General features: G+C 36.3%; 1 protein-coding gene across 1 annotated transcript in view; it reads left to right on the top strand.

Annotated features, from left to right (window-relative positions):
- Nucleotides 1-21,244, top strand: part of DIAPH3 (diaphanous related formin 3) — a 254,424-nt gene that overhangs the window by 91,851 nt on the left and 141,329 nt on the right. Inside the window, exon 18 of the mRNA XM_059831346.1 lies at nucleotides 19,791-19,823. Coding sequence (XP_059687329.1) covers nucleotides 19,791-19,823 — 33 coding nt within the window. The remainder of the gene's footprint in view (nucleotides 1-19,790; nucleotides 19,824-21,244) is intronic.

Here is a 21,244-nt window from a genome sequence, read left to right as displayed (position 1 = left end):
CCATGTTCTGTGTGCTAGAATAAATCTCAGTATTTATGTAGTTACTAAATTTTAACTATTATAATTGTAACTTCTATTGTTCATCTCTGTGTTCTAAATTCTAGCTTATTTTAGACCTCAATCTCTTACTATGAAGAGATTATATATACTTGTAAGAATAGGTAGATAAAAATTATAACTGTTGCTATTACTGTTGCAGTTTGATCTGAAACTAATATGTCAATATGATAGTTCAGTTACTTAAGTCTAAGGTGATAAATTTTCTGGGGTTTAGCATTTGTTTAAATCTGTCTGATCATTTAATGTCTAAGATAATTTAAGTTAAATCCTAAAATAAAACAGTAAAAGTTTTTGTCAACTTAGATCTTAAGAGGTTCAAAGTAAATGAAACTCTAATGATTGATTAGTGATTATGTCATATTGATGTAATATGATTTTGTACATTTTATGTAAGCAGTCCTTTTGTAGTCACCAAGATTACTCTCCTAACAAAAACTTAATGAAGATCAGGAATTACAGCTTGCACTGTCATTTTCTAATAGAAGTACTAATAGTCAGGTAAATGGCTCTGCACTACTTTAGATTTCTCAGTAAGTTTTTAATATATATTTCTGTCTTTGTATACATTATCCTTTAATTTCACATATATTATGTGAGATCAGTTTAATGTCTCACATTGTGTTCTTGCATCACATCTTTTTGTTCTGCATCCAAATTCTTTTTTAAACTATTTATGCATGCCGTTTTGATTTTCTGCTTCCTCCTGTCTTCACCATAGCAACCAGATTCTTGGGTCTTTTTTCAGCCTGTATTATGTCTGATATTTCTTTGACCTTTGTATATTTAAAAAAGATTCCAAACTTTACTCATCTTACATTCTTAACAGAAACAGATCTTAATGTCATATTGAATAACTTACTAATGCATGCTTCTCTGCAAACTTTGCAACCTCTGCTTTCTGATATATCAATATGTATGCGATGGTTTAAGAGACTATGAAGCTAAGAATCCTTTTTTTTTCCTCCCTCTTTGTGTTGCAATTTAGAACTGTGATTTCAGACCTGTTTCAAATATTTGGTTAAAAATCTAATGTTTAGTATGTGTTGAAAGTAATGGCTATGCAGCTTTAGGTATAGATTTTTTTTCCCAAGTCTCTGGAATAGTAACAGTTTTTTAAAATGTATTTTCTATTGTAGTTAACTTGTGGTTTAAAATATAGAGAATTACAGAAATATTACCTTTATACTTTCTAACAAAGCAATGTAATTTTAAACCAAAGTATCAGTTCTCAGAATAAAATTACCAGGTAATAATTTGTAGATTTCTGTAATGCATAAAAAAGGATTTTTTTTTCTACCAACCTTCAGATAAGGTCATAGATTAGAAATACTTTTGCTTCTATATAAGTATAGTGTTTTGTTGTTTATGTTTGCACTAATAGCTTTGAATATGCATTGACAAAAGCACAAAAGTGCCCTCAATCTAGATCTATGTGTTGATTTAAAGTTAAGTGGACAAAAAAAAAAAAAGAATATTTTACACGTTGAACAGCCATGTTATTTGTTTATTATTTGTAGCATATGTGCTTGAATTTATTTTCAGAAAGTAGATGCAAGAAGGCAACTGTGAGGATGACTTTTATTGTGAGATATCTTTAGCAAGTAGAATTATCATGTGAAGTCTCAGTATATTCTAGGTCTCATTCAAACTCAAAAAGTGGGTTGATAGTAAGACGAATTCTGGGTATAAAGTGCATGTCCCAGCCATTTACTAATGAATGAATTATGTTGGTACTGATGATCAACAAGAACAACAAGATTGAAATTATAGAGCTAGAATAGAATACGCTTGTGGATTTCTAGTCTCAATGTCCTATTTTTGCAAGTGGATAGTGTAGAAAAACATCCCTTCTCAGTGTTTGGTTTGAGATGGTACTGAATATAGTTCATTTTGAAATAGTATTTAGTTATTTTAGTTCTTACAGTTCATTTGGAAATAGCAATGGCACAAACTCTCCAATATTTGGGGACCTAACTTTTGAAACATTAGTCTGTCTTTTTGATTTATAACCTAGTGGCTATTTCAAATACTCTTGAAGCTTTATGGAAAGAAATACACCTAAAAGAACTGGAAAGCTTTGGAAGTAGAATTTTACATTTCTTCAGTGTCTGATACAGTACAGTCCTGGTTATCTACTATGTTAGTGTGAACTGTTTCATAGTGGTAAAAAATTGAAGGCTCTACTTTGAAGTGGGAAACTGCTGTATAGCCTCCCTCCTTCCGGTTACAGGCTGGTGTAAACACAGCTGCGTTTCTGTTCAAGTTGACTGGGCAAAAGGCATTTTGGATCCAACTGCTGAATAAGTTTGAAAAGGCAGCAGCTCCCTGTTTTCTTTCTGAGAAACAAAGGCTTAATTTTTTAAGTGGATAGAAAAGATACAAGTTGGAATTACCATCCTAATTTTGAATATCAATCAAACCTGTTCTAAAGCTCCCCACCCGAATTATAAAATGTGACATGATAAATATTTTGTTATGACACAGTATCTCTTCTTCTGTTCTTAGCCTGAATTTAGCATCATTGACCCAAGTTCTCTAAAGCTTGTTCTCAAAAAGGAAATGAAAAAGAGAACTTTTTCTTCAGAGGTTCATGGTCTGAACCAGGAGCATCCCCATCCTGCCTAATGGAGGCAGAGCAGTGCATTTGGCTGCGGGCAGAGTTCAGGCATCTTTCTTTCCTGGAACTGTTCAGTGTTTTGTGCCTCTGTGCTAGTGGAAAAGAGGGAAGGAAGGGCAGGAGAAGAGCTGACAACCTTCACTGATGATTGCATAATGTTTAGAAGTCTTGATCTCTGAAGGCAGAAACCAGAAAATTCTCCAGATTCCAGTGGTATTCTCACATTCTTCTTGCACTCGATTTTGGGTAACATTGAGCCATTGTATAGATGCTTCCACAACACTTGTTTTCACATGTGCAGAAGTTTTTCTTTCTTACGTAGAAAAAGGTTCGTTCATCCAGAATCTACAGTTACTTTTTTTTTCCCCCTCAGTGTTTTTTTTCTGCAGTGCTTTCTTGCTGAAAGTCTGTCCAGGTAAAACTGTGGTGGGTATGTGTCTTTGCATCTCTGGGCACACTTCAAGTCTAATGGAATCCTAACAGAGAAAATAATTATAATGGGTAGATGGAATTGTATCTGCCTTCTCTTTTCCATAAAACACTGTTGGCGTTGACCTGTTCACAGTCCCATTTTCCAGAGCAAGTATGGGAAGTGCAAGAACCTCTTGGACTTAACTCCTTCCAGAGTAAAGAAGGGAAGTGCGAGAACTATGATAAACAACGCCACAGTAGACAGTAAAATGTTTGTAAAGGGAAAAGGTACAAAAAAAAACCAAACAAAAAAAACGCCAACAAAAAAAGAAAAACACCACTGACAACTAAAATGAAGATTTCTAAATACCTCTTTCTTCTTGCCTTACATTGGTCAGGTTAAATCAAAACAAAACAGCACACTTTAAACCCATCTGTCATGAGTGTGTCAAGTTCTGGATTGTAGAGGTCCCAGAAAGTTTCATTTACAGATGCATCAGGCAGTGTTATAAGGGAAATTGGTGGGATTTAGGATGAATAAGCATTGATTGCCATGTGGAGAGATCTTTATGATAATAATGTGGTTGTCAGTTGCTTGAAGTGCATTTATACTTTTATCAGCTACTCTGTTGCTGATATCTCTAAGCATCATATTACCTTTTTAAGAGTGATATTTATGCAGTTAAACTCCAGGATGCTATTCCAGGTAAATGATGGTGTATGAGTATAACTTCTCATTGCCTGCAGTATGAATGCCTATATAAGCAACTATTTGAGAGAGAGGGATTACTTGTCGGTAATTGGAATTCATTAAGACATGTTATCTATGTGTATGTATATAACCTTTCTATTTCTGAATTTGCAAGGGTGAAAGTAAAGATGATGCACCAAATTTGTATGGCAATGTGCTCAGCTTTGGGGAAGGATGTGTAGAAAGGAACATGGTGGCTTACTATGTACCTTGAGAAATGGCAGTGGCAAAAATACTGTGGTATATTTGTGTTCTTATGCTAGAAACTATAACTGCACATGTATGTCTGGATAACAGATCTTAAAGAATTTCAGTTACTGACAAACAACTTTTTTTTCTCAAAGTAATACTGGCATCACAGTATTGGTGTGCTTTTTTATTTGGTGCTGCCTTTGGGAGGTTGATGCTACGGAAACCAATTCATTGATAAAAAACTTGTTTTAAACTGTATCTGAAATCTTTCCTGCCTGCTGAAGGACTCTTACTACTGGTTGGTTGATGCAGAGAGGAAAATTAGGTCTTGTGCTTTCTCTCTTTATTTTTGTTTGTTTTTCATGATACTTGTCCAGCATTCTGTTTGGCATAGACACATTGCTCTGTCTCCCATACTGTCATTATGTATGCTCTTTCCTATGGCAGTGGGAATTTTTAATTTAAATCTGGGGGGGGGGTTTAATTAAAAAAAAAATAATTGTTTTCTTAGAGAATTATCTTCTGTATGAATTCACATCGCTAGCTGTTGCTGGAGTCCCATGTATTAACTTATTCCAAAGTGAAGAATTTGGGCAGGATATAGGTTTCTAATGGATCTTCAACTACAGGTTTTTTTCTGCATCTGAAACCAGAGTTGCTATTGAAAATCTGCTTCCTTCTTATAGCTCTTCTTTCATCACCACTTTTTTATTTTTTTTATCATAGTAAAAAAAAAATCTAGTAATTTCTGCAGATATCTGTCACTTAATGATAAAAAGAAAACATACATTTTTATTATTAATGCAGCCTTCTAACTATGAATAATTTTTAAGAAATAGTGTTTCTCTAGATATGGAGATTTTTCTGGTGGTGAAATGGAGCACTTCCATTTCAACAACTTCCTCAGAAACTAGAGATAAATGTAGAGAACCTTATCCTCTGACTTTCAAAAGGTTGAGTTTTGGGGCAGCAAAAGCAAGAGATAATGCAGCACTGAACTGATTCTTGTAGAAGAGACAGGGAACATTATCAGCACACAACAGTTTGTTAACAGAGATAGACATCTGAAGGATTTTTTTAACATTTTTTCTAAGTAATCTTGTTAGGGTTTTTTTTTTAGTATTGGTACATTATAATAACCATAATCTGGACTAGATGGATATAGTATTTTATCACAGAAAGGCAGATATATTTTGGATTTTTCAATTACAGCAAATCATATTTGGAGTTTTGAGGGAGACTGGAGGATTGGGGGATAACTTTTTTTCTTACCCCAGGGAAAGAACAATATTAAGAAAACCAAGAGCTCTATCTTCCTTTAGCTTGTTATGGAATGCAACTATACAACTATATATACAGTTGCTTTCCTTTGTGGTTTGTTTTAGCATTGTGTACATGATCTGAGTTCTTTTGTTATATTCTTAAATATGACACTGATTTCCTTTCAAAGGAGTACAGTAAAGTTACCATCAGAGAGTTTTGTAACGATGGGTTGTAATTTGTGAGTTGTATAAATTATTCTTGTTATTTTATTACCATTTAAATTAGATAATAATGAATGGCAAGCTAAGCTTCAGTTTATATCACATGACAATTTCATAAATATTACATCTTCTACTGATCTGTGAGCTCACACATTTCAATATTTGTCATGTGATCTGGGGAAATTCCTACCTTAGAAAATACAATACAATTGGATCATTAAAGCCTAAAATATGTTAGGATTTCCTTAGTTCCTAATGAAATGTCTTTTTTTCAAAGCTGCTGAACAGGACAGATGACTTTTTAAACTAATTGTAATTCACTGAGGCACCCTATAATCTACAAGAAAGTTCACCCCTGCACTGTTCCTGTCCAGCTGTTGTCTTGAACAATTACTGGCAAGTTATTGTTCTGGTATGAGCCATGTCATGCTTGAAAGTGAGATGAAAAAAATTAATGAGGGTGCATGAATGCTGGTTGATGAAGGTTAAGTAGATACAGTTAACGCTCTCCGCATTCTTTACTATGACTGTTGAGTTTGAAGCAATGTACTCTAATGAGACCACACGAACAAATGCACTGATTGACAGCTCTTGATTTAGCAATGAAAAATATTGGCTGAAGCCAGATTTTGTTTCAGCCTAATACTCGGGTTACTTGTGCACATAAGGACCTTGAATTTAACTTATACTATGGAGCATTATTGGTTTTTTCTTTATTAATTTATGTAACTCTATTTCATTGCTTTTATTAGGAATGGTGTATATAATTTTTAGTGATGATTGCAAGGAAATCATGTATCATCTAGTGGTTATAGCAAGGGAATACTGAGGGGGTTTTATATTTTTTTCTTGCTGGGGAAAAAAGGCTTAGTACCTTTTCTACAAGTTAATTTCAAAAATCACAGAGGACTTTGTGTGGTAGATTTGTTAGTCCAATATCAATGATATGCAGAAATACTGAACAGTTTTTCTACAAAATTGTAACCAAAGATATAGAGGCAGATTTTTTTTTTTTTAAAGGGGGAGTGTGTGTCAGATTCAGCATATAAAAAGTGAATTATGCCAGAGAGTTGATAAAATTTCATTTCTTTTGAGAAGATGATAATTTTTCTAAGCAAAGTAAATGTGATAGATTTAACTTCTGGACTGCAGTAGGATTGCCACTGTGCCAATTTAAAGAAAAGTGGGATTAGCCGCAGATTTGTAAAATAGGTAAGTTTAAGAGGAGGTGTGGAATATCAAAAAAGGATGCATTGGACTGTGAGGCTATTAGTAGAGTTTCAGAAGGATCAGGTTTGGGAATAATTATTTATTAAATGTTTCAATAATTTGTTACATAAGAGAAGGCTGGACATTATAATGGCAGAGTTTGTAGGCAATCTCAAGTTGAAGGAGGCTAGGATGTCACAGGCAAGAAGCTGGATGAATAGTAGAAACAATTAAATGAAATTTGGGAACAAAGCCAATTTCTTAAGTATGATTGGCAAATTTTGCTGTTACTTTTAAGTCCATCAATTGTGAAAGAACTTGTTCTAGTTATGTGCATTTCAAGCCATCTCAAGGTATTTATACTACATATATGATCTACAAAGTAAGAACCATAGGACTTTTTTGTACAAACCTTAATCTGTAACTTCACTTGTCTGTACTTAAACAGAATTTTTGTCACGTAACAAAGAAATTTCAATATGTTCAAGTCCTTATTCATGCTGCTAAATGCTACTGTATTTGCCTAACTGGTGTTTAACAGCTTGCTACTTAGTCCACAGGGTCTGTGTCTCATGTTGGGAGAAAGTAGGGGGGTGGGGGGTGGAATACAGAGGGTAGGACAAGAAGAGCAACTAGTAACCTTTGTGTTACAGTTTTGTAGCAGTCACTAAAATGTTTCTTACTATCTTTGTGTAGCCTTGCTAGCAGCCATTTGCTAATAGTTTTTTATGGAGATCTATAGGAGCTGACTGACTACTTACAAAGTGGCAGAGTACCAGTGGTATTTGAGAATGGAGAGTGTGAGTGCAAGTGTACCTGTGTCACAAGAAAGCAAAAAAACTGGTAATAAATCATCTGAGAAAGAAGCTGTCTGAAATAAACTAACACTCTCCGGTCCATTCAAATGCATTTTATATTGTATAAAAGCACAGCATAGAAGTTGCCTTTCCTTGTGATCAGGGTATCAGAGCCTAAGCTAAGAGGTGATTATGCCTGTAATTTAACAGTGTGAACACAAACTTCAGGTTAGTGCTAGAATCTGTGATTTTATTTTTTTTTTTAGTTATTTGGGTTTATGTACATATATGTATCAGTTGTTTACAAAAAAATTAAAAAAAAAAAGGAAAAAAAAAAAAGGTAAGGGAAGAAGAGCAGGAAGAAGAGCAGAACAAATCCTGGATTTCACAGAAGTGTTTCCAGTGGGGAAGCATTGTCATTAATATGTTTACAAGTCATGCTTTGTAATGTGACTTTCGGTTCTACTGTCCCAGACTCAAGACAGATTAAATCACAGATGCATAGAAACTGCTGGTGTCATCAGGTGAAGAGATTAAATGGATTTGAAATTTTTAATTAAGAAAAAGCAAAGATCATGTTGTAGTGCTAAGATGTTTTCTTATACTTTTAGAAGAGCATTAGGAAGGGAAAAGAACTGTTTAAACGAAGAGAAATAGGTATAAACTAGTCATGAATAAATTTAAACTGCAGATTGGTTCCAATCAACTAGATCAGAGAGGTTCAGGCACACTTATCTTGTGAATGCATCTTTAAGAAAAATAGCTCAATATTTTGAAGGTACACTTAATAAAAGTATAAATAATGTATATGTTGTGTTTTCGTATAGCAGTGACCTGGTCTTTGGACCATGAGAGTTCCTATTTTACATTTTTTAGATGACACTATAGTTGGTGTTACTGTTGCAAAAATTTAAAAGTAAGGGATAGACCTGCTTTCCTTCATCTTCTCTTCCCTGTCCCCATACACCACATAAAGTAAATGTCTATGAGCAGTAGTGCATGAGGAAGAGGTTGGGCTGCAGATTGCAGGACGGGAAATCCACAGTGATTCGGCTGTTTCTTGGCTTGCCTCCCAGGTTTCCCAGCTGCCAGGGGTTGAAACAATGAGTGAGCAGTCTTGCTCTGAAGGCTCAAACCAAGCATTTGACCTGCAAGTCCACTGGTACTTTCAGGTTGCCATTCAGCATAATGCCATCATCTTGGACATCTAGAGATGCTGCACTGCCTGGTTACGTACTGATGTCTGTTGTCTTAGGTTGGTAGAAGCGACCCATCCGGATCTCCAGGCGTACTTCAGGTTCTTTGAGGTACTTTAGGGATTGGTGTGAGGAAGTGCTCTTCATTATCTCTGATGTCCTTGGCCTCCCATTGCCTGTGTAATTTGGCAGTCCGCTGCTGACTGTGGCTTCCTCATTCAGTTTCATTCAGGATATGCCAGCTCCTCCCTAGTAATCCCAGTTTGCTGTTCTCTCCCCTCTGCCCTTTCAGGTTGGAGTCCCATGTACTGCCGTTTCTTCCCACAGTCCTCTGTGAGGTTAGTACTGCCCCTGCCTTTTTGGTATGTCAGACACTGGCAGTGCTATGCGGTGACAGTGGTAGCTTAGTAAGTTTTTTGTCCCTCTTATGTCAGGTCATTCATTCTTGCCCTTGCACTCCCCTGTCTCTTTTGCTGCCATGTGCTTTTTTTGTGCAGTCACTTAATGAATTAGATTGAAAGCCTGATCCAGTGTTTCCCTGCTGGAAAGATCTTGTATTGTTTTAAGTTGAGAGGTCAGTAAAAGAATTAACATAGGAACACATAGAGTACCTTTGCAAATCCGTGTTCAGTGAAAGCACTTGCAAAAGCATACTGTATACTGCAATATGTTTTCCGCGGTGAAATGACTTTTACATAATAACTAGTATAAATTGTCTTTTTTGTGAGTACCTTGAAGTATTGTTCATCTATAAGGATATGTAGTAAAACACTGATTTTTGAGAACTGAGTGTTGGTAAGACTATACAACACCGCATGAATTTATGAAGTTAAATTAAAACCATAGTTTAAAGGAAGGAGATGATATTTTAATGGAATCATTTTTCTGTCAGAAGTATGTCTTCAACTTAGCTGTAGATATAGATGGTACTTGTTAACTTTAAATCTTAGAAAGATCAAATCAATTATGAAAAATGTTTATCTTATTAAAGTGTTACAATGTACTATTCCAGGAGAAACAACCCTTAAGTAAAAAGAAATGTTTAGTTGAAAATGTATAACTTCTGTTTATAATTTAATGTGGTAGCCAATTTTGTGAATTTGTTCTGTGCCATATTTCAGTGACAGGTGAATCTGGTGCTACTAGATGGGGGGAACAATTCTCCTTCTTGTTTGACATGAGTGTTTACGTGGCTGTACAGTGAACTGGGGCAGGGAACTGGCACAACTAAAAATTAGCTTCTGGCATTCTCTATTCAGATAAATGTATGCTGGTCAGTATAAAGTGTCAGGAAAAAGGGTGGAACAGCCTTTTTCAGATGCAGTGCCAGCTTCTGCTCTACTGGGATCACAGGAGGGTGCTCTGTGAGCAACTGAGCAGATGCGTCAGTTCATTGATGCTGAAGAGAAGAGGCCTGACTGATGTCTTCTGCCCTGCTCCTGTTACATGGCCTGCCCCACTCTGGTGCTCATTAGATTACTCCACAAGCTGATCAAATTTGCTACTTTGGTAGAAAACTACCCATTACTTTGGTTTCTTGCTTGATAATATTTCTGCTGTTTTAGAGACTTGAAGAAGTTTTTGAAGCAGCCTGATTTTTGTGCTGGCTTTTTCAGAAATGGTAGGAATATGCAGCCAAGAGATAAGCTGAGTGTGTGAGGGGAGGAATGGACGCCCATCTATTACCAGCAGTGCTCTGCTATGTCTGCATGCTGTGATTTGTGGCATCATAGAATCATATAAGAGTTTGGGTTGGAAGGGACCTTTAAATATCATCTAGTCCAACCTCCCCGCCCACCATGAGCAGGGACACCTTCCACTAGATCAGTGACTGAGCTGTGCTGATCTCTTGCGTTCCTTTCCCAACTTCTTACACCTGGGGATCAAGAGCACTTGCACTCTACGGAAAGCGTCCTTAAAGATCTGCCAGCTCTGTTCTGCTCCCTGCTCCCTGAGGGAAGTTTCCCAGGGGGTCCTGTTGACTAAATCCTTGAACAGCTGCAAGTTTGCTTTCCTAAAACTCAGGGTCCTGGCTTTACTCTTTGCCTGACCCTTATCTCTCAGGACTGCAAACTCCACCAAGTGCATGATCACTGCAGCCCGGACTGCCTCCAGTCTTGACATCACCGATTACCTCACTTGTGTTGGTGACAAACAGGTCCAGTATCACATCCCCTCTGGTAGGGCTGCCTATTACCTGGCTTAAGAAGTTATCCTGAATGCATTCCAGAAGTCTCCTGGATCGCCTACAGCTCACCACGCTACTTCTCCAGCAGATGTTGGGGTGGCTGAAGTCTCCCAGCAGGATGAAGCTGCTTCAGTGTTTCATTTGGTCATCTGTGTATTTTTCTTAGCACAAACTAATGCTGAAAAATCTTCTTTTCTAATATGTAGACCCTTATACATTTGGTGTAAATACTTATTTTTAACTAAATGGGTGGGAAAATTTACACGAGTCAAAGAATAATTTAGAAGAAAGAAATTTGTGGTTAAGATAACTTTTTTTGCTGATGTCTGGTGGTCCAAGTATTTGGATTTAAAGTGAGGTAAGCTTAACATGTCTTAGATAGGAAAACAGTCTGTCTTTCTCAGTGTAAAGCCTGGGTTTGTGTCTTTTAACCAAAGGACTTCTTAGTTGATGTACACTGAACAGAGTATTTCACTTCTGTTACGTAAAATACGCTCTTTGCTAGCAAACTCTTAAATCTTAAAACAGATGCTGTCTTTCAGCTTTGTGTGTCAGAGATTGCTATCTGAACAATAAATGCATTCCATATTTATAAAAAGGTATTTCAACTGTAAATATATAGTGAACTTTTTGGGTACCTTGCTGGAACTCACTTTAGAACTGTAATCCTCAAAATTTCTTTCATCTTTTAGGATGGAGTAGCATATGACTTTAAAAGACTGGCAGTAGTACAAAGAAGTGAATTTGTTTGTCATGTATGTACTGCATAAAACCAAGACAAAAAAAGGAGATTGTTACATTTATGGACTTAAAAATGTGCATGTTATGTCTTAATGTGTAAGCATGCAGTATATGCAATAATAGAAATATATCAGACAAGCTCTATCTAAACCTCTGAGGGCAATTAGGTCATTTGAAAGGAATGGAATCAATCATTATTGCATGTTCTCATTGTTTACATCTGAAGCCAGTGTATTTTTTTTTCTAATTTGAAAAGTATTCTGACTTGTCTTTCCTTTGTACTTCACAGTGTGTGTATGTATGAAGCACAGTTACAACTTTTCTTGCTAATTAGATAAATTCAGTGAATAATTAAGGCCTTTTTAGTCATGATTTTGCAGACTGGTATAGTTTTGCATGTTTATTTCTTATAAGTTGCAAATTTAAGGGGGGCAAAGCTTAAAACAGGAAATGTAGGACAATTCCACTAACTCTTTAGTTGTCATAGTCTGTGTTGTACAAAGTTGAGATGGGTGTATGTGTGTGTGTTTGTTTTTTCCCCCTCCTTTATTTCTGTTTTGTGTGGTCCATAGATGAAAACTTCTAAAATTGTAGACTTTAGGCACTTGAATTCTTGTATAATTTGAAATTTTTATAGTGGAAAATTTGACACTGACTTTGAGGGGAATAAGCAAAAGAGACGATGGCAGGAGTTAATTGCTCTAATGAGTCAGTGAAGCAGAATAGAGAAGGCTTTTGCAGAACTCAGGACGAGGAACTAGAACTTTAAAATATATTGCACTATATATATCTTTTTCTGGCCATAGGAAGTGCTCTGGAGATTCTCTGTTTTCAAAATCCTGTTTGACTGGAGAAAATGACCTCAAAGATCTTATTGATCAGGCAGTGATAAAGTAATAATGACAGCGATAAAGTAAAACTTTGCAAGTAACTTAGGAAGTAAGGTTGTCCAATGAGTCTGTAAGTGTGGTCTTGCTTTCCTCTCATGAAATTACTTGTTACAGCCTGTTTTCTATTGGAGTGTTAACAGAAATGGGTAATAATGGGGTGTTTGGTAAAAAGTAGGGCGTGTTTTTCAGCTTCTGTGTTTTTAAGAATCTACAATGCATAAGCTTATACTTCAGTCTGTAAGACATCGAAAGTTATTTTTTTAAGTGCAAGTCCTAAGGTCTCTTTAATGGGAACTGTAGTCATCAAGTCAACCTTGTTTAATTGTATGCTTTTAAATTAAAAGTCTAACTTGAACAAAGGTGGTTGTATGAGAAACTGAAGGGGAAAAACTTGAATTGCTTTATGCTCAGTCCAGATTTTCAGTCTTTGAAACTCAAGGAAACATATGTATTAAATTGAAAGTAAAGATTATGATGAAACAATTTTGACAGCATAGTGAATTAAGGTGTACATGGGAAAAAGATATTTTTACTTATTCTTGTAAATAAATAACAATAAATACTAACAGTTTGAAAAACTGCACAGTAATATCTAAAATTAGCTTGTACCTTGGACTTTGGCCTAGAAATGAGTCATTGTCCAATTTTTAGAAGCTATTTAGTGAAGTTGAATGAGTTTTAATATCAAGCAAAGTAATAAATTGTTGATTAGAAGATTAAAAAAAAAGTTTAATTAGTGGTCTTACTTGTAAATAACAACAAAGCATAGTTAGGGAAATACAAATACTGTAGTATATTAATGGTATTTAACACATACTACATAAAATCTATAAGCAGCAGAAGCCGCATTTTGGAGTGTCTCTTTTTCATTCAGATTTTACGTAAGACTATATGCTTGTATTTAAATTCCAGTGACTTCTGTATGTTTCAAACGCTGTTCTAATTCTTACTGCTTTGTTGAGTTAGAGCTAAGGTGTTAAAATTTTCATACTAGTGAATTTTGAGCATGGATACTTAATAAAAATGCAATATAAAGGTATGATTTACTGCTTCTTAACTGTCTTCCAAAGGAAAAAAAGAAAGTTTAAGTAACACCCCTCTTTCCTACTTCCAAATGCTGAAGCTTAGAATTATTTCTGTTTGTCCAATAGTGAAGTTGCTTCCAAATTGGTCTTTGGGGGGAGCACTGCATTGGAGGACAAATCACAACATTCATGGTCAGTAGAGGAAGTTTTAGAATAGGTCAATAAAGTGGACGGTAACAGATTGCTAAGACCAGTTGGTATTCACCCCAGACTTCTAAGGGAACTGAAGGGTGAAACAGCTGGGCTATGAACTGTAAACTATTATTTGAACCTATGCCAGCATTCAGAGGAAAGGAAGCAAGGTGACAAATGTGATGACAGTTTTTAAAAAGGTTTCTGGGGTTTGAGGATCTACAATTAGCAAAGTTGATACCCATGGTAGACATATTGTAGATAATAATAAAGGGTAGGATTAGTTAACAATATAATAAATTACTGATATACTGGCAAAATCTTCTCTTTCTCAGTAATGGTTGAAAGCAAATAGGATTTTGGGAACTGTTAGGAAAGAAAAATAAAATAATAATAAAAAAAGTGTCACTGTACAAGTTCAGGCTGTGCCCACATGCTGCATACTTTTTGTGGTTTTGTTTCCTCTCGCTGATAAAAGGTATAGCAGAGGTACAGGAAAACTGATCAAGATTATCAAAACAAATAAAAGGAAGCCTTTCTTTGTACAGTACATAATTAATGGGAACTCTGTGCTGAAGGACTTCAATGTTTAAAATTTACTAGGTGTAAAAAGCAATTACACAAATGCATGGTAGAACAATCTGTCGAGAGTTATTAAATGAAAAGATTTTGCTCTAGAATTGGACAACCTCTGAAAGTCAAATATATGGACACTTGCTAAGAAGTGTATGCTTGACTTGTTCTTGTACTTTTTCCTATGCATCTTATTGATCCCTGGAAGAGGTTGACTTCTGATCGAACAGGGCATAGTTATTCCTATGAAGAGGTTTCTGGAGGCAGCAGTGTAGTTATGATTCTAACTGCTTTTTTAACTGGATCTTGCTCATTCTGTTGTCTTGTCTCACTTAATATGACTCATGCTGGATTCTTGTCCAATACTTCTGTGTGGTTCTCGATCTCCTTCCAGATATTGGAGCCAAAAAAGTGGAGTTGAACAGTTGTCATTCCATTTCACAGGGTAATAAGTAACATTATAGTGCTTCTTGAATCAACTGTGCAACTGCAGTCGTGTCCTGTTATTCGGCTTTTGATAGCTTCTGTCAAGTGACGGATCAGCCTTGTAAGCCCAGGCAGCTAAGTCTTGATGGTAGGAATATATCTTAAAATGAGGAGGTCTGAAAACCGCAGAATTATGTGTCTACTGGAACTAGACTCTAAATAACTTTACTGCTGGGAACATCGGTATGTTTTACTTTTCCCCTTACAGCAAGCTCCATTGTAGCAGAAAGCTCGTCTCAACCCCCCCTTTTTCCTTTTCCCTCCCAGGAAAATTAGTGACATTTTAAATCCTTCCAGGAGTTGAATCAGTCTTGGTTAAAACTTTCAGTTCTAGTGTGGAGCGAAGCAGGTGTTCAGATTGTAACTAAGAAAAAGATTCTTCTTATTTGTATGTGCCATATTTCTGGTAGTATTTTAGATAGTTACTTCTTAAGAAATAGGATTTTAGAGTTGATTTTTTTTTTTTCTTCAGAATTTCATCAGTTGCCATTGAAATGTGAGAGCTTAATGTCTTATGAATGAACTAACGTTATTTAGAAACTATTTAGGCAGTATGATAACACTTAGGTTTTCAAAATAAAATGAAAATGGTATTTCTGCTTTAAAAAACTTTGTGACTTAGTTTAGCTACATGGCTAATTTCTCAAAAGCAGTACTCTTTAGCTGAAAACTCCCGTGTTCATTGTTATAAAAGAAGAGGAAAAGGGTGAAAGCACAAACCCAAGTTCATTTGGTTAATTACTTGCCAGGGCACTAGTTCCTGTTACATGATTCGTTGGCCTATGCCTGTTATTGCTATGTCTTCCTGCAAAAAAGGACCTTAAATGTCCGTCTTAATTAGCTGTTGGGTTTTTTTTTTTTTTTTTTTGGTCCACGTATTCATGCCATGATTGTACAGTATTTCAATGGGCAGGATGCATGTGCTGGCAACTGTAAAGATTCTAAGATGAAGTATGTACTTTTATGCATGGAATGTGATGTACATATAGAAAATTAAAGACTGTATTAAGTAATATAAAAGGTGCTAGGTGCTAAAACCATCTGAAAAGATGTTCCAGTTTTTTTTATTTTACAGAGCCATAAGAAAAAGTATCAGTATATTACACTTATAAATATAATTACTCTCCAACTCTCATACATATTATATATGCTTCCGTTGTTTTCTCATGCAGATTATATAATTATACAAATTTAATAGGATGTGTATTTTGTGGTAAATTAAAATATTTTAAAAAATTAAAATTGAAAAAAATTATGATTTATAGAGAAGCTTTGTATGAAAGTATCTATCAAGTCAGTCATTGAATGTATTTAATAGCTGATTATAGAGGCATATGTTTCTGAATTACCTTGCAATAGCTTGTCAGAGATAAAATGCCTGATTATATTTGTACCTGTGCTGTTATCAATGATGCCAGTTCTTATGTACCTTTGAGAAATTATTTGTAATTAAATCCTCTATTTTGAATGAGTTATCATGAAGCATGACTGAGTTATCATGATACATGCATGAACTGAGCCAATTCAACAGCAGCATTGTCAATATAGGAACAACAGTGTATGTGTGCACGACTGAACATGTGTTTGAGTGAGGTAAGAAGTGACAATCTCTTACAAACTGCTCAGAACACAAAAATTAAAACTTCAGAAATACTCACTATTGCAGCAACTACCATTCCAAAGATATGAGTTACCGATGAACAGAAATTGTCAAAAAGGTCAGAGGCCTGAATAAACAGGAACTTGGACTACATTGGCACCTTTGAACTATATTTTCCACATATCTATTGTAGTGAACGTGAAGAAGAATATCAAGTACCCATACTTTCTAGGAGTTTGCAATCCAACTTGATATAAAGTAATGGAAACGTTTTCAGTTTCAAAGCTGACAGGTAAAACTGTAAAACGTTATTTATATTCCTACCATAGTTAATAGCTTCATGCTGATTTTTCAGGTTTTAGATATATGTAGATGTAAAATAAGATTGAGCATGAAAGTTTTTTCGTAGTACTTGAAACATGTACCCCATAAAAGGGGTACCCCATAAAAGGGCTGGATTAGGTTATTAGGAGTGATGAACAGTCCCAGAGGCTAACATTTGTGTTGATGAAACCTTAAAGTTGGTTGATTTTTTTGGAAAAAAGAATGTTTACCAGCCTCCTGGCCTCTCAGCCTTCAGGTGTTCTTCCTACTTCTGTGGACTGTGCCCGGCACCCTCATTTTATCTTTGTTTTTACAAAAAAAAAAAATCAAATAGGTGTCTTCAATGATATTGCAGAATGATTTAGATCTAGTTGATAATTTCTTTGCTATTTTGAAGCAGATTGTCACAAATAACTGTGTTGGTGAACCCTGCAACTCAGTATGGAATCTGCAAATGGAGCTGATGGCACCTGTGTAACGTCACAGCCTAGGAAATAGGCTTGTCTGTGTCCTTTTTTGGAGACTAAATTTTTCTTTGCTTTTTTGCATGTCATATTGTGGGACAGTAGTTGTGGAGCTGTTAAAACAATCCAGGTCTTTAAAAGACTGTGTTCTGTCAGCCAAAAGACATGTATTCCTTGTCAGGCCTTTGATTTTACAACTGGTGAGGACACACCTGGAGTACTGTGTCCAGTTTGGGGCTCCACTGTAAGAGAGAGACATGGACATACTGGGGAAAGTCCAATGAAGGGTCATGAGGATGATGAAGGGACAGGAGCATCTCTTCTATGAGGAACCACTGAGAGAGCTGGGATTGTTTAACATAGAGAAGAGAAGGTTCAGGGGGGATCTTCTCAATGTTATATAAACACCTGAAGGGAGAGTGCAAAGAAGATGGAGCCAAGGACTTTTCAGTGGTGTCCAGTGACAGGACCCAGAGGCAGTGGGCACAAACTGAAACACAGGAAGTTCCTCCTGAACATCAGGTAACACTTTTTTTCCTGTGAGCATGACTGAGCACTGGCACACGTTGCCCGCAGAGGTTGTGGACTCTCCCTCTGTCCTTGGAGATATTCAAAAGCCACCTGAACACAGTCTTGGGCATCTGGCTGTAGGAGGTCCTGTTTGAGTGAGGGGTGTTGAACCAGATGGTCTCCAGAGGTCCCTTCCAACCTCAGTCATTCTGTGATTTATAGCAAGTTATTCCACGTTTTTGCTTTGAATAACTAAGAACTTTTGCAACATTTGTTATTTAGCTACAATCTCATCTTCTATTAAAGATCTATTCCTTTGATTCCAGAAAACGTTTTGGAGATAAAGAATGCAGGTCTTTCAGTTGAATGTCCTACTATATGGGGCACAAGCTATCGTTTACTTCTAAGAGTTAGACTTCTAAACAGATGAGGTAGGCACCTACTTTCATAATGAGACATCACATGGGTACATCCTTTGAGCCTGTGACCCCAGGCTTGTTCTTTCATTTTTCGATGAAGACAGACTGCAAGGTGACTGTTGCCTTAGCTGAGAGAGTAGGAAAGGTGCAAGGTCTTGTATAATTTTCTGTATGCTGTGTTACTTAGTGACAAAATAACTCCATTGAGTGTTCTGTAGATTTCTGTGTAATGTAGTTTTCAAGTTTCATCTGAACTAGGAATTCAGACTTTTTAAAATAAATGTTCAGATGTGTGTGTTCCTTTTGAAGCCTGTATTTCAAGGGTATTTTGGTTTTATTCAGTAGGATGATGTCTTTTAGAAGATTTTTTTTTTTCCTTTAGCATACAGGTGTACAGACATGATTTGTCTTGCACAAAGATTGTGGGTAGTAGATTATATCAAGACCTGTGGCAGAAATGGAAATGTACAGATTATTTCAGTGGCACCTACCAAGAATGTTATTGTTTCGGAGATCTGCGGAGTAGCTATGTAGGATTCAATCCACATGTTTATGAAATGCTATTCTGTGAGCTTCCAACTGTGATGTGATATTGTCCTGTAACCACTCCCTTCAGGACTCTGATTTCAGTCAGATCATTGCCACAGGTGAGGTAGTTCACTACCGTTGAATTTGTATGTGGATGCATGTTTGAAGGAGACAGTAAAAGCAACCTCTCCAATAGCTAAACTCCTTTCAGGTATTTGTCCATCTGTACACTGGCAACTACATCTCTTAATTTTGGAGTCATGTTTAGTAAGGATGTGGGATTGTGGAGATAAGAGGAACTGTGAAGGGTGTGAGATGAATTCTGTGTGTTTCAAAGTGCTCTAGCACATTGTTTCCCAGCCTGAGATGGCAGAGCAGTTGGAGCATCAGAAGAGGCACTACTGACTAAACATTATCCAGTTTAGATGCTGGTACCATGTGTATACCCTCAGTGTGATAGATGTAGCATAGAGACAGAACTTAAAAGGATGTGTGGTTCTTGATATGTAACATTCCTTTTTAGTTGTATAATACCTGAAATAAGACATGTGATTTCGAAAAAGTTAATGGTTTAATATGATGGTCTAGCTTCTGGAGGCGTGAGAGCTGTCTGTGCATTTTGATATTCCCTGGTTTGATTCTTCTCTCGTTAGCATGACAATGTCTTACATCTATTTCCCTTGATAGTCATCTCCTTTCTGCAGCAGCTGCCCACTCTCACTGGGCTGCTTTCTCTTTTTCCAATGTAAGCAGATGTTTCCCATTTTTCTGTCCTCTGTATACTTTCCTCCCTGCTCCAGCGCCCTCCCCAAATAGAAATCTAATTGCTTATTTTCTTTGATTTCCTGTTAGTCTAGATATTTACTTCACCTGTTCAGATCTTTCTATTACATTTTTTTTCTTCCCCCCCCCCCCACCCCCAGTGGGCTTTTTCCCTTTTTTCTTGTTGCAAATAGGTAATAGAATTGTCTCCTTTTTTTTTTCCCCCTCCCTTATAAGTTAATAAGCAAATGAGGTAAAAATTTCTAGAGGTGGTAGGAGGTATCAGCGTTTTCATTGCAAAGTGTAACATTTCCAATAGGGAAGACAAGTAATATGTATCCTCTGCTTCTTATTGCTGCCAACTACATAAGGATATGATCTGAATTCTCCTGAAGAAGTATCATGTAAGTTTGCAGTAACTTAGTTTGTTGCATAATTGTATAATTCTGCTTACAATTCCTGCATGAGTTCCTCGAGTAAATATGTTCTATGCTTATACATTTTTCCTTAGATTTGCGATGCCGTAAGTATTGCTGTAACATTGTGTGTAACCCCCTCCTGGGTGAAAATTCCAGAGGGAATTAGTCAGTTCATTTGCAGCATTGCTTCTTGATTTGAAAGTTGGGAGTTAAAGTAGTGCATATTTAGCTGCTGATTTTTTTTGTATGTTTGTGTATCTGTGTGTTATCTCTGTTATAAGACTTGCAGTGCATAAGTATTGCTTTCTAGTGCTGGAAAAGGCAAACATTTGTATTTTTTCTATTTCAGCCCGTATTAGTATTTAGTTCAAGGCTGTCAGGGCAAGTTTAAGTAAATTAATAAATACAGATAATTTAACTTTTTTTTTTATTGCAGCTACTAAGGAAATTATTTTGTTTCCTGTAAAATGATGATTTGCAAAGTTCTGAGGTAGCCATAAGGCATTACTGTATTTTCATTATGATTCAGATGAGTAAGGCATGAAGATGGCATGAAGCGTGTGCTACAGAGATGTCCAGGTCTTCTAGTGGAATGTGCAATTCTAGCATTGATAAGTCAGGCAACTCAAAATAGTGCTTTTAAGAATGACTGTTTCCAGCATGTAGCTGATAAGATATTTGAGAGGTCTGTTAAGGTGTCTAACTGTAGGAGAAAACAGTTGCATGATCCCAAGATCCGTAGCCCCTGACATGCCCTTCAGGCTTCAGTGCTCTTCTTAAAGCATAACCAGAAAAAAGTGAAGTTTTAGTGATAACCTCCTTTTTATCCAGTAGCTCAAATGTAATTCTGTTCCTTTTGAACATGGGGTATTGTGTTCTCATATTGGTGGTTAAAACCTACTTCTTTTGCTTTCACATGCGTAGTCAGCAGTGTGTTATTTTTCCTGGGACAGGAGAATGCCAACCTTTCTGTTAAATCTGTGCTAAAAGAAATTCAAGTCTGTCTGGTTGTTGTAGGTAGGGTGGGGAGAAAGACAAAAGAGGAGGGAGGATTGTGGCTTTGTAACCTATTTGCCGGGACCCTGGATATCAGTCCTTCTTCTGAGGACTGCTTTATGTCTTAGCTCAGTAATTTCCTTTTTCAGAATACCAGGTTCTTTTCTGCACTGTGGCATGTCCTCAAGAGGAACTTCATGCTGCTGCCTAGCAGGTGTAGAGTATTAAAAGTGTTTTAGGAAATGATTCAAATTTGTGTCTCCACCAACTCGGAAGGGACTAGAATCTAGTTCCTTCAATCCCTATGCAGAGGTCTTTTAAGTTCTTATCTCTTTGGTAGTATCCTAGACAAGAAAGCTCTAAGACCTCAAGAGGTCATTTAGTCTGTGTCCCAATTCTAGGCAAAATTT

Source organism: Gavia stellata, chromosome 1 (assembly GCF_030936135.1).
Source record: "Gavia stellata isolate bGavSte3 chromosome 1, bGavSte3.hap2, whole genome shotgun sequence".
NCBI classification, from domain to species: domain Eukaryota; kingdom Metazoa; phylum Chordata; class Aves; order Gaviiformes; family Gaviidae; genus Gavia; species Gavia stellata.
The sequence above is the reverse complement of the archived record's forward strand: the minus strand, read 5'-3'. Positions and strand labels throughout refer to the sequence as shown.